Genomic DNA, 22,861 nt, shown 5'->3' with positions numbered 1-22,861 from the left:
TAAAATTTAAATTTACCAACACGAAAGTTGATTAAACATTTATATATTTATCGATTATACTTTTTAAGGCATTACAACATTGACAGTAAGATATCAAGTAATTAAAAGTTCAAAGAAAAAATATCTTTTCACCTTAAATTCCATCTTCATACCAATAAAAGTGTTTAATTCTCGTCATATCCCATCACACATAAATAGTATTGCGTGAAAAAGGATGGTTCAAATTCCATTTGTGATATACTCACGTTGTCTTATTCAATCTCAAATTCAACTCTTTACGACATGGGTGATAATCTCAGCTTCCATGTATGTCTACTCATTTACTGACATATCAAAACCAGTACCTTGTATATTCCCTTATATTGTATGATTCCATTTAAACAACATTATTACATTAATTCCTACTTATAATATGTGGTACAAATAATGTATTATAGACATCTAGATCCATATACGAAGGATTACATTTCAATTAGTAATAAAAAAATATTTAAAAATAAATCATAATAATAGCATTATCATCATTTTAAAATTCAAGTTGAAGTTATTATCATTCATTGTTCATTGTTGATGGTTCAATTTTTTAAGCTTTTTAAGTCATCAGGGTGTAGTTTACAACTACATTGATATCAAATTGTTCTTTGAGGTCATCCATCAGCGGTCACATTTCTCAGTAATCCGTTCGTTTTGAGAATGGTCATCCTGTAAAAATTGTCAGTAATTGTTAATTAAGTCATTGTCTCCATTTAGAATGAGTTTTCATGTAATGAAAAAAATATATCAACTATAAGAGTTGAGGTGATTGTATTTAGTCTACGTGTTGCATTGTTGTGTGTGTTGTGGTCACTGAATAGCCCAAGTGTCATAAATTCACTTTAATTACTGTTAATTAATTAAAAACTTTTTCCTCTGTAAATGTCTTCGAATTATCACCATAATGTCTTCACATTCAAATATTTAGTGTTTAATAAATAATCAGACATTAGTCTGTCCGACTTGTTCACATCACATATCTAGTGTTTAGTAAATAATCAGTCATTAGTCTGTCCGACTTATTCATATTTAGTACAGTGTAAATAACTAAATAAGTAAAATCTAACACAGTATGTGATTGTGGGCTGTTACTAAAGTGACCAACTTTTGCAATTAGTGTGTTGTATTTGTTCGAGTCTTTTGAATTTGGGACGAAAAAAGACTCTACAGGTAGCAAACGTATGCTTAACCTGTTGGGTTGTTTCTTGGTCTTGTGACGTCGCTGTAATCCATTCATCTCCGGCATCTGGGTCGATTCTCCTCGTTGATATTTGTGGTTGTCTTGTGTATACGTTGAGTCTCATTGTAGATGAAATTGTAAAAATTCAAGATTAACTGTGTGCGAGATCTTGAATTTAAATGAAGTTTGACTTATCCAGCAAGTCAAAAGAAAGTTGTGAACTCAGCCATGTGTTGACACAGAGTTCGTGTGTAGTAGTCGACAGAGGTCGTGTGTTGTAATTGTCTGTGTTTGTTGATCGAGTTTTGATGAGGTGGCATGTGAGTACACACCAGGTAGATGATGTAATCTGTAGAGTACCGGTGGGTGACGTGAGTCCAATCACCAGGTAGAGGATGTAACAATAACGTAGTCTAGTAGTGTATGTAGTAGGGTCGAATAAGGTCAACAATATTTTCGTTATTTGAACGCAGGTTGTTGAATATCATACGATCTGAATATCATACGATAATGAATCCAAGGAAATCGCTCATGTGGCGTTTTGCGATACTTTTTCCTGCATTGTCTTATATACATATATAGCCTTTATCTTTTACAATGATACTAAGACAGGCGTTATTATAATATTCAATGTTTATAAGTTGTAGATATGGGTGCTGCACACTTGTATATTGACATAAGTTTAAATTTGAATACGCTCACCACTGCATATGAAGGAAGTAGTATTGTTCACAATTGGACATCATTTTTGTAAAAACAATCGTATCTTGAACGTTTATGTAATTATTGACATCGTACATCGTTGGATATTGTTGTTGTAGAAGTAAATACAAGTAATCCAATTGTTCAATAAAGAATGTAAATATAAAAAGGTTCATGGAAGAAATCTGTGTTGATACAGATATTATTTTATAAATTCTGTCAAGTTTGCATAAGTTGAAAGGTACGTTGTAATTGAGGTTGCTGTGTAGTTTGTAGTCTGTAGATTGTGTTGATTCTGGACGTATCAATGGATCAATGGCGTAGTGTTTGTCGAAATTGTTACTCCATTTCAAGGTATTCGTGGATAGACCAAAGGGATTAGGACATTTCCCGACCTCTGTTGTGGTTGAGTTTGAGTTGGCTCTGTCGTTGCCATCAGCGTTCCCGTTATGACTGATGTTTTCAAGTGTCCTCTTTCGTGATGACTGTATAATGTTTTAGTGTAAACACTACTTCTACCTTTGATTAACTCGAATTATTCCCCTTAGAAAATCCCTAATTTAATGAACTATGATCTTGTTTATTTTATCATTATTATTGGTGTTATCGTAGCACTTCCTATCATTTCAATTTATTGCTGAATGATTACACACTTAAGATTTGACAATTGAACATAACTTCTTCTTCAACCCAGTTACAAATTTTATGATATAAATGTTAAATTCAAACCACGCAGTAAATATTGATTACAATTACAACAGCAAATTGATAGGAGAAAAAGATGATAATCAAAATATTCGCAGTAACAATATACACTCTGCTCAATAAAAATTCAATGTCTCACACCTTTGCCCTCGGCTTATAACAATATTCATATAACTCATTGCGATGTAATCTCGCGCCTCTTAATATAGCATTGATAAATGTGTGCGCTTTAACCACGCGCCTCGTATTTATAAAAATTATCCGCATTCTGTATTCTTTCATAATGTTAAACCGTGCGCTTTAATCAAACGCAAAATAAAATATTCCCGAACGCCTCATTCCTGCGTCTCGTAATTTAAATCGTGTGCACTTTAATTACCGCGTCTTACATCACTGCGCTTATTTACCCAATATGCATTTACAGCATTTTACCATATGGGTTACTTATAATTCGCTGATTCTTAACAAGTTAACCACTTGTGTCACAAATATTATCAGCTCACATGACATGATAATGCATTTTCAATATTTTGTTATTCTTCTGTAATAACATTTTAACTCCCATTACAAGACATCAGTCTTTCATAATAATGAATACTCCGGCATTTTATTTGTTCTCCGACTTTAAACCAAAAGTCCGTTATTCCGTTATTATGAGAATATGTCTCCTTTTAAAAATCACGATGAAACGCGTTTCAAAACAAAACTAAACAAAACAACGATTGACTCATAGTGACTCAACTTAATTTTCGGTGATAAAATCAAAATGTCTCATGTAATCTATTATAACGCCATTTCTCATTACAAATATATAATTAGCTCTGTTGTCGATTACTTGGCTGCGTTAACCACACATTTATTACCAAGAATACAAACAGATATAAAACTTTGCTCTTTGTCATGAACCCATGAATCTCAAAGAGTCAATATCAACTTACCAATTCATCCCTATCGACGGGAGAAAAATATAATCAATGATGTTGTAATATAACAATAAATACCATAAGACATTTTTCAATTATCAAAACTTATAATTTACGTGTTTTTATTGCCATCATCTTCTTGAGTCATTTTGACATAAAATAAAACGTAACAACATTAAATAATGGACCAACTGTTTATGTAATTCCAACAGTAACATACAAAAATTGAAATAAAAATCGACACATCTTTGTTACTGATATTAACAAAACATTGCCATTAACGGTACAAATTAATATTCGAAGATTTATTCCGAAACGCCTGGTTGTAAGTAAACGCATTTTCATTTATTTTGAAAAATAAAACGCACTAAAATATTCATTTAAATTCTGCAATTTTTATTTTCATCTCTCCCTCTCTTCTTTTTAATTAAATAAAATACTTATAGCATCAATGCATTATTATTATTATTATTATTATTTATTATTATTATTATTATTATTATTATTATTATTATTATTATTATTATTATTATTATTATTATTATTATTATTATTTATTATTATTATTATATTATTATTATTATTTATTATTATTATTATTATTATTTTGCCGTTCTATAATAATTGCTTTTAGTTTTTAATATATTTCTTATTCCATCTATGGTTCTTAATTTCAATATTATTTCGTTTAATTTTTTAAAATACCGTCTTTTATCAGAATTTTAGGAATCATCTATAATTTCAATAATTTTTTTTTCAACATTTCATTACAAAACAATTATACTACTTCACCTTCAGAATTGATATTCATTTTCTTTTCCAAATAAAACTATTTTCCTATCTGTTCACAATTTTCACTTCAAAATTCGAGTCTCACAAAAACTTTAATAGATGTTAACACCGCAACAATATACATTTCTTGTGTATCCATGGTTCGTAATAATAACATCTTTACACCCTGGTATCACGGCTCCAAATAAAGATATATAAGAATCCTGAGTCACGACACCAAATAAGATACATAATGTGGCGTAGTTGCACACATATGTAATGGCTTATGATCGTATAGTGGTTTTTTGATAGATAGTAATATTTTCCTTTGCGTTGTGTTGTAGATGTTAATAATGACGAAAGAGTTCAGGGGCCGGTGATGATACCTGAATGTACAGCATCAAGACATTCAAATAAAAGTCCAGATTCCAAGTTTCATTTCTTACAGTTTTATTTGTTTGTGATAAATTCAAAATCCAAATCATGATAAATTCCAAATCCAAATCAAATAGCATGGTCATAATTCAATCAGTTTCATAAATTCCAAATCCGTAAAATCAGTCCACATGTAAAGTCAATTTTGCCTAAGTAACCATTTTCAATATTCATGGAATATTTCTAAGTCCGTAAAAGCAAATAAATGATGGTGAGCACAAAAGGTTTAAAGTGTGCAGCTCATGGTCAAGTTGAATCCTCCCGTTTTCCTCGAAACATCCTCTTTTATCCCTATCAAAATTTTACCCATAGTTCCATCGTTTCCACGCCCCCTTGCAGTTTTGACAGTTCCCTGTCAGTCTATAATCCAACCCCTAAGAGTAAGACCAAATCATAATCAAACCTGAAACGTCAATTCCTACATATTGGTGTTAAACCCCGCCTTTTATGATATAATATTACTTTTGGTAAACGTTAGTTCAGTACGCCCAAATAATCTGTACGCCCAAATAATAAATTCCAACTATAATTTGATGCTATTATCCCCAATAACCAAGTAACACCGATCAAAGAAAGTAATTTTCTAGTACTCAATATAATGACCAATCCTTTAACTTTGTAACGTAAAACTGTCCTAGACTACTCAATATAATGACCAAGTTTAACTGATATACAAGCACTGTGAACTCATTAAACCCACTTGCTATAAGCTAACTCTCTTACATTTAATCTTCTGCCAGATCAAAAAAAATAAAAAATTAAAAAAAAAAACAGTGACCAAATAATCACCGCTACTCGAACAAGGTGTGTGTGCGTGTGGGGGGTGGTGGGGGGGGGGTGCGTCAGAAAAAAAAAAAAAAAACAACCAACCTCAAAAAAGGACCACAACCAAACAAGCCCACCCCGACCAAACAAAAACAAAAACAACAACAACAACAAAAAAGTAAATAGAAACAACAACAAAAACCCCCAACTTCATCAGGTATCGAACCATTTGCTATCGATAAAGCTATCCAGACTTGTTTTCGGGAACAGGAGGTGATCCGATTAACGGGAATTGGCTGTACCGTCTCATTATGTCAAAGGTCAACAAGCGCGCCATTTTCCCAGACCAATGGAAATGTTTATATATATCTCAAGTTTATGAATGAACGTACGTAGAGTAAAAAAAAAATACAGCCTCACAAGCGTGCGGGGCCGCCGACGCGCTGAGAAAGAACAAACACACAGGAGAGAGAGAGGTTATGATCACTTGTGACACTTGAAAAGTCATGAATGAGAAATGAACTGGAGAACGGAAAGCCTATGAATCAACGAGTTAAAAATTAGGCCGATGTCACCCCAGCCTATAAAAGCAGCGAGCTTATAAATTACATAGTTCAAAAGCTTTCCAACTTTTGTTGAAAGAGATTTGTAAATTTTTGTGAGTGTACGCGGATTCTCAAGAACAAGGAAGAAAAGAATAACATACACGGGATTTAATTTTGTGGAGCTTATGATAGACATAGAGAATACAATAGTAAGTTTTTGATATTCATCCGTTTGGTGATACTTTTAACAAAATATTTATTTTAAGTTTGTCGAATAGACATTGTGTATTTACCCAGTCCATAAAATGGAAACGAATATTATATTTCTTAAATAAGTTGATTTATTTTTCGTTGTTGCCTTGTTTAAGTCTATAAAAACAATCCGTATAAAATTAGAGTACACAGATTTTAATCACATTCGGAAGTAGTATTAATAGTAGTAGTAGTAGTAGTAGTAGTAGTAGTAGTAGTAGTAGTAGTAGTAGTAGTAGTAGTAGTAAAAGAGACAGTATTAATAATATCAGCAGCAACATTAATGAGAATGAGTTCAATATTTATCGTTTTAGAATATTTGTGTTCAAATATTGGAAACATTGAAACTTGCTTTCCCAAAAACATTCTATGGCACACACATGATTGCAATGACAATCCCAGTTCCATCAACGGGATTTTTATGACTGATCTTACCATTAAATCAACAAGTCAATAAAAAATAAACACACACACACACACACACACACACACACACAACCACAACAAACCAAAATATAAATGTCAACAATGAGAAAACAAAAACAAAACAAATAAAAATACTCCCTACCCCCCCCCCCCCCCAAAAAAAAATATCCAACAAGAACGAACAAACAAACAATTTTTAAAACAAATAACAAGAAGCAACAAAATAAATAAATAAATAAATAAATAAACTAAAATGAAGCGACCTAAAACAACCAAAAAAACAAAAACAAAAAACAAATAACAAAAAAACCTCATGCGCTAGTGTGATCACAAAGAGATATTAGACCTTCAATGTCATAATACTGTCTCCATGCCTAACATCGTAAGATTTGTATAACCGAATATAATACAAAGCATCAATTAACACAATCGAGCAATTCTTCCCTGGGAAGAAAAAAAAATTAAATTAGAAAAATAAGAAATAAATAGAAATAAATCAAGCCGCTGATATCCTTAATCTCATTTAATTTTCGCGTTATACACACACACACACACACACACAAACACACACACAAACACACACACACAAACACACACACACAATACATATATATATATATATATATATATAATGATAATATGATAATGATAATAATAATAATATAATAATAATAATAATAATAATGATAATAATAATGATAATAATAATAATAATAATGATATATAAATAATAATAATAATAATAATAATAATAATAATAATAATAATAATAATAATAATAATAATAATAATAATAATAATATGATATTTATAAAGCGCACTTTACAAATAGAAATATACTAAAATATAGTAACACTTAGGTCTAATTGATTATTTTAAAAAAATATTGATGGTCAAGAGGTTATAAGTTAAATATCCCAAACTGATGAAACAGAACACGTCTATAAACATAATCATTTTAAAGAGCCACTCACAACAATATAAAGTAAAGCGATTAATGAATGTTTTAGTTACACACTGGTCACTTACATTTCTGTTTTCATTTAAATGCCTTTAAATCGGCGTTTACCTGTTTTCAGGTCTGATAACCCGAGTTTTATGGTCTCAACGTTATAATGGAAATATTCTCAAACCTAGGTGCACAAAATAACAGGTCTGATAAGCCAAAACAATTATGCGCGTTTTAACATTGTTCTAATGGACAATATTTTGCGTTTGTTTGAGAGCATTTCCATTAAAACAATGAACCCATAACACGTTGGGTTGTCAGACCTGTAGATAGGTACACGTCGTCTCAAACCATTGCAAAATATTGTCCATTTCAAAGATGTTGAAACAAGCCTATAATACTATAATTGGTTTTTGTTATCAGAGCTGAAAATACGCCAATTTAAATGGATTTACTCCTACACGCCTTTCATCCATGGTAATAATATCATAGCACACAGAGTTAATCACAACTATAATTTTGTCATTATGCACTTATATTATTATGAGAGCGACAAGCTGGTAACAGTTAACGTGTACTTATTTGAAGGTCTGACATCCGATCACCTTTATGGGTCCGATGTAACATTGTTGTAATGGACTGTATAATTTTTCGTTGGTTTGGGAATATTATTTCCATTACAACAATGAGTCCATAATAAATTGGGTTATCAGACCTGTAAATATGTATACGTCGGTGGTGCGACATTTTCAAATTATACACTGCAACTGTGTGGTATCTCCTTTCACCTGTTTGGAATGACGCAATCTGTGCAATTTTAAGTTGTTGGAGAGAGAGAAAGAAAGAAAGAGAGAGAGAGAGAGAGAGAGAGAGAGAGGAGAGAGAGAGAGAGAGAGAGGGAGAGAAAGAGAGAGCGAGACAAAGAGAAAGAGAGAGAGAAAGAACGAGAGAGAGAGAAAGAAAGAAAGAAAGAGAGAGATAGAAAGAGAGAGAGAGAGAGAGAGAGAGAGAGAGAGAGAGAGAGAGAGAGAGAGAGAGGGAGAGAGAGAGAGAGAGAGAGAGAGAGTCTCGAACTCGTCGCGTCGATAGTATAATTTGGTTTCATTCAAAAAGAAAAAAATAGTTTTAATCGAATTAAAATTATGACCAACAGCTCTACACCCCTGTCGTTATTGTCGATATCTCAGTCTCAGTTGGTAGATCACTCGCGTCACACGCAAAGAGAACAAGATAAATTCCGAGTACAGTCAAACCCCTCTGTCTACCCAGCAGTGATTGGGTTGTTAGGTCTACTAGATCTGGCGAAAAGTACTTTGCGATAGACTAGCGTCATATCCAAAGGATAACAAGCAATTGCTATTGTCTGTTTCACGTTATAGAAACCGGGATAAACTCCAGCTCCATGGGCTTTATGGCTTTGAAGGACTTCAAGAAGAAGAAGAAGATGATCCTCAATAAAAATTTGAAATTTAAACAGAATGTCATATTTTTGTCTATAAATGTTATTTTCAGTACCTAAATCACACCGATATAATACCGATTTGAGGTAATTGGACACGTTGTACAGAATTTGAAATTTAGTACGTTTTATCCCGGGTTTTTAGAAGTGGGTGTGAAATTAAGTTACACTAAATCCTATCATCGCTGGCTTTATTGTGAAATATTTACTCTTGTTCATCGTCATACGGTTTAATCAAGTTTAATCTTATTGTCACCTATTCATGGCTGTATTGATACAGAAATATATAGTTTGGTAATATCCCGTATCGTGTCTGTATAATACAGGAATATATAGTTTGGTAATATCCCGTATCGTGCGTATATAATACAGGAATATACAGTTTTGTAATATCCCGTATCGTGTCCATATTATACAATAGTGACGCTTTTAAAAATCTGACTCGTACTTTTGTCATTTCAGAATAGAGATTGGAGCCAGGCTAAATCAATCGAACTCAAGCTGTGTTAAGATACTGAAAAATTGCCACCAAGAGTGCTTCTCAAGGACTGCAACAGAGCAAGAAAGAAATCATCACGATATTTATAGTAAAAAAAAAAAGTAAAACAGTTTGAAAAGGGAAAAAAAACATCTTCCAAACAAACAAACAAACAAACAAACAAACAAACAAACAACAAAAGTTCTGATATTTATATACTCACAAAAATGGGCGACGCAAAACAAATAAATCGGCTGCTGTATTTCATCTACTTCCTGTTGGTGGGGGACTTCCTGTCATGCTCCGCAAGACGGATCCGCAAAACATGCATGGTAAGTGCGTAACAATAAACTAACGATTTAAATGAAATGATTTATACTATACTACATTACACATACGCCCACATCATATTCTTAAATTTACAGATCCTGCTTTTCTCTCTTTTTGAGGCAATGGAGCTGGGAAGACATTCGCAATTTTGCACCCTCTCTCTCTCTCTCTCTCTCCTCTCTCTCTCTCTCTCTCTCTCTCTCTCTCTCTCTCTCTCTCTCTCTCTCTCTCTCTCTCTCTCTCTCTCTCTCTCTCTCTCTCTCTCTACATATCTATCTCTCTGTGTAGTCCCGAGTTTTTCTTACGATTATGTTCTCTTTGAAATCACCTCGCAGAATGCGGACAATCAGTCGGAAGGAACATTCAGCAGGTGGGCACTCTCACGAAAACTACTGTATGATGATATTAATGATTATGATGTTGACGACAATGTGGATGAGCAATAATAATAATTGCAATTATACAAATAATAACAGCACTCAAAATACTTATAATATTAGTAATGTTGATGATAATAATAATAATAATGATGATGATGACGATGATGATGATGATAATAATAATAATAATAATAATAATAATAATAATAATAATAATAATAATAATAATAATAATAATAATAATAATAATAATAGCAATAATAATAATAATGATAATAATGATAATAATAATAATGATAATAATAATAATAATAATAATAATAATAATAATAATAATAATAATAATAATAATAATAATAATAATAATAATGATTTTAAAAAATAATATCAACGAAAACAAAAATCACCTTATCACATAATATCATGACATACATAATATTACAGTTGAGTCACCGGCATTCATTGTTTCCAGCCATCAACAGAGACATGGCCTTGTTTTAGTCTGGATGGATGGCGTGATTAATGCCCAAACTATTCCACGAGTCATGAATGACAGTACACATGTCGTCTTATCGGTGTGCACGGCGGACCCGATAACTTGGGGGAGGGGGCGGATGGGGGGGGGGGGGGGGGGGGGAGAGAGAGAGAGGTTGTCTCAAAAAAAATTTACATAATAGCTCATTTGGTACATCATCCAACCCACGAGTAAACGGACCGATTTCAAGTCAAATATTACTCCCCGCCCCTCGTTCAATCTGACTATCCAATATTCATTGGGTGGCTGGCACTGTAAAGTAGTCCTTAATTAAGAGCCTGTAGGCTCATAGAGCCGGAGTTTATCCCGGTTTCAATGTCGTGAAACAGACAAAAGCAATTAATTGCTACCCTTTCGGTAGATCGCTAGTATACATTGCAAAGTACATTCCGCCAGAACAAACAAACCCAGCTGCCTAATCACTGATGGGTCGACAGGGGGTCAGGGACAACCCCAACAAATTCCACTTCTTTCGAGATCGATTTCAGTCCCTTTTCGGTTGAAGCGAGCACAGACTACTAGGAGCAGACCAGACAACAGCCACTTTTTAGTCCTGTATTATCTATGGAAGCGAGTGCCCTACCAAGTGAGCTATCAGAACCCCTCCCCCCACCCCCACCCCCCTCCCACTATAAACTAGGACAGATAATACGTTGCTTAAGATTTTAGTGTTCTCTCCAAAGGGTAGCAAATGGTTGTTACTATCCGCTAATGTTATTGGTCGCGACGATGAGGAAAAAGCTGATGATGATGATGGTGATGATGATGATGATGATTACCACCTCGACAATGATAACGACAACGTCGACGCTGATGATTATGTTGATGATAACGATAATGATGATGATGATGGTCATGACGATGATGACGAGACGATAGTACTGGTAGTGATGATGATAATGATGATGATGGAGATGATGCTGTTGTTATAATGATGATAATGATGATAATTAGGATGAAGATCAAATATAAAAATCGCATTGTCATCATAATTTCATTATGACATGCCCTTATCAGATGAACATAATGCTATTCCAACATACCTCGCCATTCACTATCGTGTCAAATCAATAGTGTAGACGTTCTTCAGTCCACGACCAAACATGATACTTAACATAATACTGCTATGTAGTTAAAACCCCCTGGCTGAACCGGTAGAGTACCTGGCATCTACCTAAACGTCGCGGGTTCGACCTCAAGAAAAATCAATTATTTCTTGTGTTGTTTCCCAAGAGATCCTGATAACCCTGTAGAGCGTTGCCTTCCCGGCCCGATTCTGACTCATCTGTCTCCTACCAGCTCTGATTGGATAGCTGGTTTGTGAGACGATAGACCAGCAAGCAATTGTATTATCAGTTGAGCGCTACAGAAACCGGGATAAACTCCACCTACGTAATTTACCTTTGTTCCTTGGGCATTGTATAGTAAACAGTCTTTCCACGCCCTAGCCCAATAATATAAGAGGTGTGATTTGTTCTGAATATACTGGTCATGGCACCAAAATATTTATGACTCCCAAATGTTCTTCAGTTAGATCGAATATGCCCAAGCCTTTTTGAATATGACTCCACGGCATCTATTTGTTCTTCCTTGAGGGCCTTAACAGCACCTCTAGCTAGGCAAAGTTATTGAAATTCTTCGCCTTTCAGTGTGATGTTCCTGGGCTGGATAAAAACTGTTTTAGCTTTTTAAAATCGGGACTTCACAGCATCCTCAATCCTTCCTTGAGAGTCTTTAAACTCCTGGCTATGCAATGCTATGAAGATCCTCCAGTATGGCGTTCTGGAGTTAGATTTTTAAAAACTGCTCTTGCCAAGTTTTTAATCGGGATTTCACAGCTGCGACTGTTTCCGAGTTGCGGCTTTGTGGTCTTGTCCTGGGTTCGAGTCCTGCTCTGAGCGGCGCATAGTTGAGTCCTTGGAAAAGGCTCTTTTCTTTCATTCTCTGACGATACTCGGGTGTAAAGTAAGTATACCCGGCTGTTTACAGCTTTGTCTCTATCAGAAAAAAAATTGTAATATCGCTTAATAGCCGTCATGTTTTGTGTCTACATGTTAATTGTCGCTGTTGACTAAAACTGAGGACTCCTTGTAAAGTGCTTTTAGCACGTTTAGTGGATATTGCGCTATATAAAATCTCGACTTCAATAAAATATTTTTATATCTCATGTGATGCTAATAGAAATGTGTCATTGATATGTAGGTTGACATCCTTGCTCTTCCCACAATCTCATTCGAATATTTTCGTCGTGTTCATCATTATCATCTGTAACATGGTGTGCGAGAGTAAAGTTCGGCCTTTTGCTTTAGCTGGTCGTCCAGTTGAAACCAAAACGTTGATGAACAGATATTAACTATTGCGCTATGCGTTTAGGTAAACTTCTTATCTATTCTGTCTGAATCATACCAACACACAACTATAATAATCATTCCTCATTCGTGCACTGGACATTTTCCAGAGTGAAGAAGATGTATTTGACGTTCTTGTAAAGCATTTTATCCAATTTGCTGTCTTTGAGGTTTGCCAAGGTATTCTGCTAGTGATTTAATCTAGTGATTTTAAGGGATTTTTGAATTCCCCGATTGCATGTTTCTTTTCTCCTTCATCCCGCATCCACTTTACCAAACCGTTATATTTAATATCAAAGACATCCTGTAACAAAACCAAGCTACTTTGAGAGTGTCGGTGACTTGCTAAGTGACAATGGCCTTTTAACTTTGGCCACTGCGTTGGCAAATGTAACGTACTTGTTTTTGAGAAGGTACGTCATTTCCGTAAAAAAGTCTAGCGAATTTGAGCTAGGCATGGCCTCGATGCTGGGTCATTGAGTAAGATGATATGACAATTGATTAGACAAAAAAAAAAAAAAATAGGTTGTTGTTGTTCGATGTGCATATTTTGTACATCCTACGCTATTTTTTTATAGTGCTATCTTACCACAAGGAGCCGCGCCAGATCATTAACTTGATACTTGTACATATATTTATCTTTTCAACGACGTAATAAAGATTCATTAATTTATGTTTTATCAATGTTTCAATATTTAAGGACTTTTTAGATTGGTTTCTTGTCTTTTATTATCACGCCGATGAATAGGAGTGGCTTTTTGTTACGTAAATTATATATTATCTTTTCTTCTTTTTTTTCCAATAATTTTGTTATTGTCATTCGAACTGTTATCTAGAAAATATTTTATCCTGTTTATTATCCGAGCACAGAGTTTGTGATATATCTAATCTTGTGATTTGATACCCAACGCACTGTCATTCATTTATCTATGACCTCAAGGAGTGTTTTGCACGACACAAAGAAATAAAATACATGCACATACAAAAGTATCGGTGCATTTAATATATATATATACTGGAAACTCAATAAGGGGGCATTGCCAATTGTCCCAATTTGTGGCATTTCCCGATTTACCGGGGTAGGTAGAGATGTATTTCAATTTTCCGTATAGTGAGACTCGACAACTAACTTGACTTGTTGCATTTCGTCATAAAGGTCGTCCGACTTTGTAGCTTCGGCTGTTGTGAAATCCACCCACTCGTCTCTATTCTGTGCTCTCATTCTCAGTGATTCCAGTTGTATGTGTGTGTGGGTGTGTGTGTGTGTGTGTGTGTGTGTGTGTGATGTCGGTCTCACGTTACTGTCATTTAGTCTTTTTTAAGTCGTTGCCGAGGTGATGTTGTTATAGGTCCTCCTAGGGTTCTTTTACAATGTTCGCCGAAATAGATGCAGGGATGTCTTTGCTCTTTTTAAGAATGTAACCAAAAACTCTCCATCTCGCTTTAGTTTGTATGGAGAGAGACGCTTCTTTACATTTTCTGTATAATAAACTATTCGATATTTTCTTTGGATCGTGTATCCCAAGGACTCTTCTTGACTGTTTATTTAATCCCTCAGAGCCATAGGCCCATAGACCTATAACGTAAAACGGACAATAGAAATTGCTTGCTACCATTTGGGTAGGATGCTAGTCTAACGTAGTGTACTTTCCACCAGATCTAGCAGACCGAGCTACCAAATCACTGCTGGCTGGACAAATAAAAAAAAAAATCTCGACCGTACCGGGATTGATCACGCTCAATTTACGTGTGAGCGAGTGCTCAACCAACTGAACTATTGATGCCCCCTTTAAAAAAAAATGTAATATGTCTAATTTGTTTTCATCTGTTTATAGTGAAAATGAGTAGGTACTTAATTTTTAATTATTTTTTTTTTTTGGACTGTATTCGACGATCCAAGTAATAGAATGGTTTGTCCCTGAGATGATGGTTTAGATGGTTTAGGATTAGATGGTTGGTGGATTAGGAGTTGTACGGTTTCCCAATTTCGTGGTGCTGTCCGAGTTCTTATCAAAACATGGTTGAAATCCTATTTTCGATTTACGCTGCAACAGTTTTGAATGTGATTATACGTTATGTAGCCTTTTAAATCTGATTTGTCAGTTGGAGATATGGACAAAATAACACTTATATCAATATTGATGGCAGAGGAGGTAGGACGCCTTGTCTCGTAACAACAAAAAAAATATTGTAATGAAAAAAAAAATGAATACAACATAAAACAAAACAAAACAAAACAACAACAATAATAACAAAAAACAACAACAAACAACAACAAACAAAAAAAAAACACCGAACGAAACACGGAACGTTTCGGGCTTAAAACCCCTAATCAGCCAATAAAGCTAAAAACATGAATGCCTCATTTAAGATCCAGACAAAATCGCGAATAAGTATTTTGCACGTGTTTTTTTTTTTTGTGTGTGTTTCCCCCCCCCCCCCCTCCCCCCCCCCCCCCTCCCCCTCCCCCTCCCCCCCCCTTTTTTTTTTAAAGCTGTTATATTCATTTTTGTTCATTAGCATTACTTTATACAGTCCGCAGCTTCTTGTAAATTTGTATCACTTTAACTATTTAAATCGAGGTTGAGAACAGTCAGAAATCGAATAAGTGACAACGATTATGAAACTATTTGAGAAGGGCGTTTTACACGAAATGATATCATAATAATGATAATAATAATAAAATAACAGTAATGATAGTAATAATAATAATAATAATAATAATAATAATAATAATAATAATAATAATAATAATAATAATAATAATAATATAGTAATAATAATAATAATAATAATAATAGTAATAATAATAACAATAATAATAAATAATAATAATAATATATAATAATAATAACAATAATAATAATAATAATAATAATAATATAATAATAATAATAATAATAATAATAATAATAATAATAATAATAATAATAATAATAATAATAATAACAACAGTTGTAGTATTGATTATAATCTTAAAAGACATTATTTAAATTCGATCTGCATATTGGTATGGTATGAGATAAGAAAAATAAAGAAAACAACCCCCTCCCCCCAAAAAAAAACAAACAAACAAACAAACAAACAAACAAAACACACACACACACACACACAAAACACAAACAGAAACATGCGATTAAACCGAAGTGCACTTATTTGCTGGTCTGATATCCCAATTCCTTCTGGGCTCCTTGTAATGGAAATCTAAAAAAATGACGCAAAAAAATTCATAAACTAGGCCCATAAAATATGGGTTCGGATGTCAGAACTGCATATATGTATATGTCGAATAAAACCGGAAATTAAAAAAAAATTAATGCCCCCCCCCCCCCCCCCCCCTAAATAAAAAAAGATAGAAAAAAAAACAAAAAAACAACAACAACAACAACAAAAAATAACAACAACAACAACCAAAAAAAACCACCACCAACAACAACAACAATAACAAACAACAACAACAACAATAACAACAACAAAAAACAACAACAACAACAAAACAACAACAACAAACAAACGGGGAAAAAAAAACCCAACAAGCTAAATCTTAAACGTCGAAAACCAGCAGCAAGTTTGATCAAATCGCACGTTTACCAGATGTTTGCTGGAAAACGAAGACGGCTGTGTTTGTACACACTTGATAAAAAAAAGTAAGATCTTAGAACCACCTTGGAATCACTAATTTTATTGCAGTGAGAGAGAGAGAGAGAGAGAGAGAGAGAGAGAGAGAGAGAGAGAGAGAGAGAGAGAGAGAGAGAGAGAGAGAGAGAGAGAGAAGTAGATAGATAAAAAAAAAAGAGCAATTATGTATTGTACAGTATCAAGGAGTGGCCCTTATACAAAAAGAGATTAAAATAAAGGGAGTAAATCTGGCTCATGAATGAACAACGCAAAATAAACGGTGTTTCGGCCTTTGGCCTTTCTCAAGTAAACACAAAATACATATTATTGGCCTTTCTCAAGTAAACACAAAATACATATTATTGGCCTTTCTCAAGTAAACACAAAATGCATATATATATTTTTAGGCCGAAACCTCGTTTATTTTGTGTTGTTCATTCATGAGTCAGATTTACTCCCTTTATCTTAATCTCCATTTTATTGACTCAATTAGGCACCTCTATTTATTACTTTGACAAATACAATGGCATCATCAGTTACATTAACTATTCTGTCAACCCTGACAAAATGCTTTTTTTTTCATTTTGACCTTAAAACTTTTACTTCAAATTATAATAAACATGTGTAAGCTTCAATTCAGTAATCGAAAACAGATAATGTGGACGTTTCGGGTTTCCCCTTTATCAACAAAACAGGATGAGTGAAACACTACAGACGAATGATATATAATATGTGATAATGGCGTTGTTATCCGTTTTCATTAATTAAATTGAAGCTTCATTCAATTTCACATTGTTATTTATTTCTTCGAGCATCGAGCAGCAACATTTACATTGCTTCAAATTATACTCACTGACTGCCCATTATGCCTGCTGACGAGCAGGGCAGCAACGAAGAACCACCATCTTCCTCTGTCCGTGGCCATTATCTTCAGGAAGCTCCAGGTCTCCCCTAACTCTATCATCTCTCGCTCCACTGTTCTCCTTCAAATAGCCCGGAACGTTCATCTTCCTGTCCTTCCCTTTGGTTTCCATGGTAGGGAAGTTTTGTTCGATGTTTCCCCTCCTCCTTTCTCATAACATGCCCTTCAAACTCCACTTACTTCTCGTGATATCATGATGATGCCATTCGTGTCATCCATTCCACATTGATTTAGCCGACTTTCGTTAGTAAATCAAACTAAGGATAGTATGCGCTTGGCTAATGAGCTCACAACATTGCCATCCGGAAGTAAAACGGATTAACACACAAAACAAAGTGTAACCATGAACTTTTATAGTCTGGTTCATACAGTTTAGTGAGAATTACTCATAAACGTGGATGGCAAAAAGCAATAACAAAGACCTGAATGACATCATCTTCGTTCTATCTATAGATAGTTCGAAGATGACGTCACACAGGTCTTTGTTATTGGTTTTTGCCATCCGCGTTTATGAGTAATGCTCACTGAACTGTATTAACCTGACTATAAACGTTCATGGATACACACAGTTTTGTGTGTTGGTCCGTTATACTTCCGGATGGCAATGTTATGAGCTTCTTAGCCAAGCGCATACTATCTATACCAATCGATTTAAACAACTCATAAATTGAGCGGTTTTGTGGTCTTGGAGAATAATACTCGTCTTAAGATAGGAAGATCTTGGGTTCGAGACCCGCTCTGAGTGGTGCATAGTTGAGTTGAGAAAGACTCTTTACTCACATTCTCTCACCGTACTCAGGTGTAAAATGAGCACCCGGTCGTTAACAGTGTTGTCTCTGTCCGACAAAAAAATTATAATATCGCCTATTTATACCCCTACATGTTAAATATTGCTGTTGGCTAGAGTTCCCTTGTAAAGCGCTTTGAGCACGTTTAGTGGATATTGATGCTGTGGGCTAAAGTAATATATTCACAACATTTCGCCAGCCGGATATCACGTACCAAGACACGAAACTATGTGTCACCTTGGCCGTTTACAGTCTGAAAGAAGCAATTTAGTGAGAACTACTCATAAAAATGGCTGACTAAAAAAATAACAAAGAACTGAGGGACGTCAATTTCATTCTTTGTATAGATAGTATGCGCTTGGATAAGAAGCTCAAAACATTGCCATCCGGAAGTATAACGGACCAACACACAAAACCGTGTGTATCCATGAACATTTATAGTCAGGTTAATACAGTTTAGTGAGCATTACTCATAAACGCGGATGGCAAAAACAATAACAAAGACCTGAGTGACGTCAACTAAGAACTATCTTTAGCACTATATTATTATAAAAAGCTCAAGTCGTATCAATCGATATTTGCAACAAAAATATTTCTAGTAGTCAAAATAAATTTTAAAAAGTGTTTTATCAGAGTACAGCAGTTATGTTGATATGAGAGATTAGCTTATCGAATAATGGGTGACACGCACCTTGAAAGATAAATACGTACGTACAACAGAATAATAATAATAATAATAATAATAATAATAATAATAATAATAATAATAATAATAATAATAATAATAATAATAATAATAATAATAATAATAATAATAATAATAATAATAATAATAATAATAATAATGTCGAATGTCTCGTGACGTCTTTCCATGTCCTTATTTGGCAAGATCAGATGCTTTGAAGTATGAAAGAAAAGAAAAGAAAATCGTATCCAAATCAGCTGATTTGGGCATTGATATAATTAATACTGGAATGTTGGTTTGATGGCATCAGCTTCTAATGTTGACCACACTACTATGTTATGACGATCTACCAAATAAGCAAATTCTTTACCGCACTCGTGCACCGTCGCAAACCCGCCCGGCAGCTTCGTCACAACACACTGTTCAACTAGATGCTCTGCGGTTTCAGGCACGTTACTACAAAGGGTACATATTGGACTGGTGAAAAGTCCCCAATGATGAAACGATTTGGTTGTTAGGCAGGTTCTTGACCGACCGACGCCGATTCGCTGCTACCCAGTGCATCTCTTGCTGGCAACTTCTCCAGTTTCGAGGAGTTTATGTCCCCTCCCCCTCGAGGGAGTGAATTCGTCCAGACTTCCATCTTGTATATGCATCTCTGTCCGTAGTCAGAGAATCTGCGTAAAAGGGTTGCCGGGACTTATTTCGGCTTGAAACGGGGGCACCATCCATTATGCGTTTGAGAGGGGTATCCCCATTCTCTCTCTCTCTCTCTCTCTCTCTCTCTCTCTCTCTCTCTCTCTCTCTCTGCCTATCTATCTATCTATCTATCTATCTATCTATCTATCTATCTATCTATCTATCTATCTATCTATCTATCTATCTATCTATCTATCTATCTATCTATCTATCATCTATCTCTGTATTTATCTATCTATTTAGTATTCTCTCCTCTTTTGTTTTGAGTTGTTTTTTTTTTTTTTATCCGACAGAGCTGTTGCATCCATCCGCTCGTAGATAGACTGGTTCTTCGGGGAGAAATGCATTCCTCCCTGAAGAACCCATCTATCGTCGAGCGGATGGGTGCAACAGCGCTGTCGGAGGAAAAATCAAACGAGGTGAGAATACTAAATAATTCGCGCTGCAAAAAAATATTGCCGAGCAGTCTATGTGATTCATGCTTCAAACATATTTCTATTTATCTATCTATGTGATCTCTCTTAGCCTTCTCTCTCTCTCTCTCTCTCTCTCTCTCTCTCTCTCTCTCTCTCTCTCTCTCTCTCTCTCTTTCTTTCTTTCTCTTTCTCTCTCTCCGCCTTCAGTGGGATTCAAACCAAAAGTAACCTAGTGCTAGACGAAGACAATCCCACAAAGCCGCAATCAGTGCGGGACATAATTTCTATTTCACACAATTATCAAAACGGTAATTTTCACACATTACAAATTCACACACAATGCTGGAGGTAAAAATAATTACCACTTAAGTAATAAGGTAGCAATTTGAATTGTCTCCGGTGGATTTTAAAAAATCATCGAGTTCTAGCAAGTTAGAAAAATGTTCTCAGTTGAATTTTTTTATGACTACCATCATTATTCAATGTTTAATTCATCATTATCATCGTCAATAGTATCATTATTAATTTTGATAAATGTCATGCAAATTTGTTGTCCATAGATTGTTATGCTGGATTTATTACACAGGATTATGATAATATTATGTGTTATTGTTCAAATTACAACCATACTTAAGGTGATAAAGTACATTTTTGTAATTGTATGATCTGGGTCGTGGATAAAACGCAGGTGACATCGAACTGGAGATAGATAGATAGGTAGATAGATAGGTAGATAGATAGATAGATAGGTAGATAGGTAGATAGATAGATAGATAGATAGATAGATAGATAGATAGATAGATAGATAGATACGTCGATAGATAGATAGATGGGTAGATAGGTAGATAGATAGATAGGTAGGTAGATGGGTAGATAAATAGATAGATAGATAGATATATAGATAGGTAGATAAATAGATAGGTAGATAGATTGATAGATAGACTGGTAGAGAAGGAGAAGCGATAGAGAGACATAGAATGAAAGAGCGACAGCGAGTGAGCTACTTAGATAGATAGATAAAGAGATAAATGGATAGATAGACAAACATGGAATAATAATAATTATATATATATATAATATATATATATATATATATATATATATATATATATATATATATATATATATATATTATAACTGGAATTATGAGATTCTGACAAACGTTCGGTATTACTTGTTTGATTAAGATACCTTAACGCCATCAACTAGATACCCATGACCACATAAGACAAGTTTCGAGTGAACAAAGGGTATAAATCTTACGCTTGTCTGGTTTTTCCTCTCAGATGAACCACAAAATTTACTTTGTCAATGGTGCAACATGTGGTTTCACGTAATGCGTAGTAGATATGTCATAAATACATTTTGCACACTTTACTTTGCAGTTGAATTTGCGTAGCTACATGAAAATACTTAAATTTACGTTTCCAACCTCCTACACAACCGCATATTCAAATACACCGACAAACTCGATTGCGTACGCACACCACATACACTTCGATTTACTCTCATTGCATAATAATTAGAGAATTTTACTTACGACCCAGCTCTGTATTGATATTCGTTCATTTTATTCAGTATATTTTAGGGCCGATAGCTCAGTTGGTAGAGCACTCGCTTCACACGCAAAGAGACCTCCCATGTTATAGAGTTTTTGATAGGATAATGGTCATTGTAATCGATCGATATTTCAAGGACGAGTTTTCTGTCTACATTTTGAAAAACGTTTTTGTTTATTTTTCAGAGTACGATAGTTAAGACATTTTATTATTTAATTCACGTTTAATTTCCATTCCATGCCCTGCTCGATGCCAAAGGGCGATCATAATAATAATACTTTATTCACCCATAGGCATTTTTACGTACAAACGTGTTGAACAGACATGTTAATACGTTAGCAAATAACTAGGTGGTAAAATTATGTTTAATGTGAAAGTAATAAAATGTTAACATTTATTTGAATATTGAGTATTATAAATTCGTGTAAATAAATTAAGATCAGTGACAAAAAAAAAAAAGAAGAAAATTTGAAAAATATATTTTTTAAATTGAATAAAACGCAATGATATTATATAGTTATATATATTGTATAAGATCAAAATTATATAAGGTCAATTCCTTAACATTATTTCTACTTTAAAAACCTGTTTAACGTTAATTATCTTATAAATTAAATCATATAAATGTTATAAATCAGTGTAAATAAGTCTAGTTCTGTGCTAAAAAAATATATATAAATTATGGAAAGAATATATTGCGTATGTTCATTATGTTTAAATCAAATTATCAATGAAAGGTCTTATTTTACCTTGAGATAAGAGTGTCTACTCTTGCACAACAAAAGAAACATGTATATTATAGTAACATAAAGATACAATTCCCTAGTTGGGCATCATCTAATGACATTGGGGACTCCCAATCAGACAAAGGCCATGAAACGATGAAGTTACAAAGTCACAGATATTATTACGAGTATGAAGTGCTGTGATAGGATATTTGCAAATGAACAAAAGCAAT

General features: G+C 34.1%; 1 protein-coding gene across 1 annotated transcript in view; it reads left to right on the top strand.

Moving 5' to 3' along the window:
• The first annotated feature begins 6,005 nt into the window (after positions 1-6,005).
• The window catches only part of LOC144977004 (laminin subunit alpha-2-like), a 32,692-nt gene continuing 15,836 nt past the window's right edge, over positions 6,006-22,861 (top strand). The window contains exons 1-2 of the mRNA XM_078921679.1: positions 6,006-6,268; positions 9,608-9,955. Of these exons, the coding sequence (XP_078777805.1) occupies positions 9,851-9,955 (105 nt within the window). The 5' untranslated portion in view covers positions 6,006-6,268; positions 9,608-9,850. The remainder of the gene's footprint in view (positions 6,269-9,607; positions 9,956-22,861) is intronic.

The sequence above is a fragment of the Berghia stephanieae genome, chromosome 7 (genome assembly GCF_034508935.2).
Source record: "Berghia stephanieae isolate SIO BIC M18660-M18661 chromosome 7, UCSD_Bste_1.3, whole genome shotgun sequence".
Classification (NCBI taxonomy): domain Eukaryota; kingdom Metazoa; phylum Mollusca; class Gastropoda; order Nudibranchia; family Aeolidiidae; genus Berghia; species Berghia stephanieae.
The sequence above is the reverse complement of the archived record's forward strand: the minus strand, read 5'-3'. Positions and strand labels throughout refer to the sequence as shown.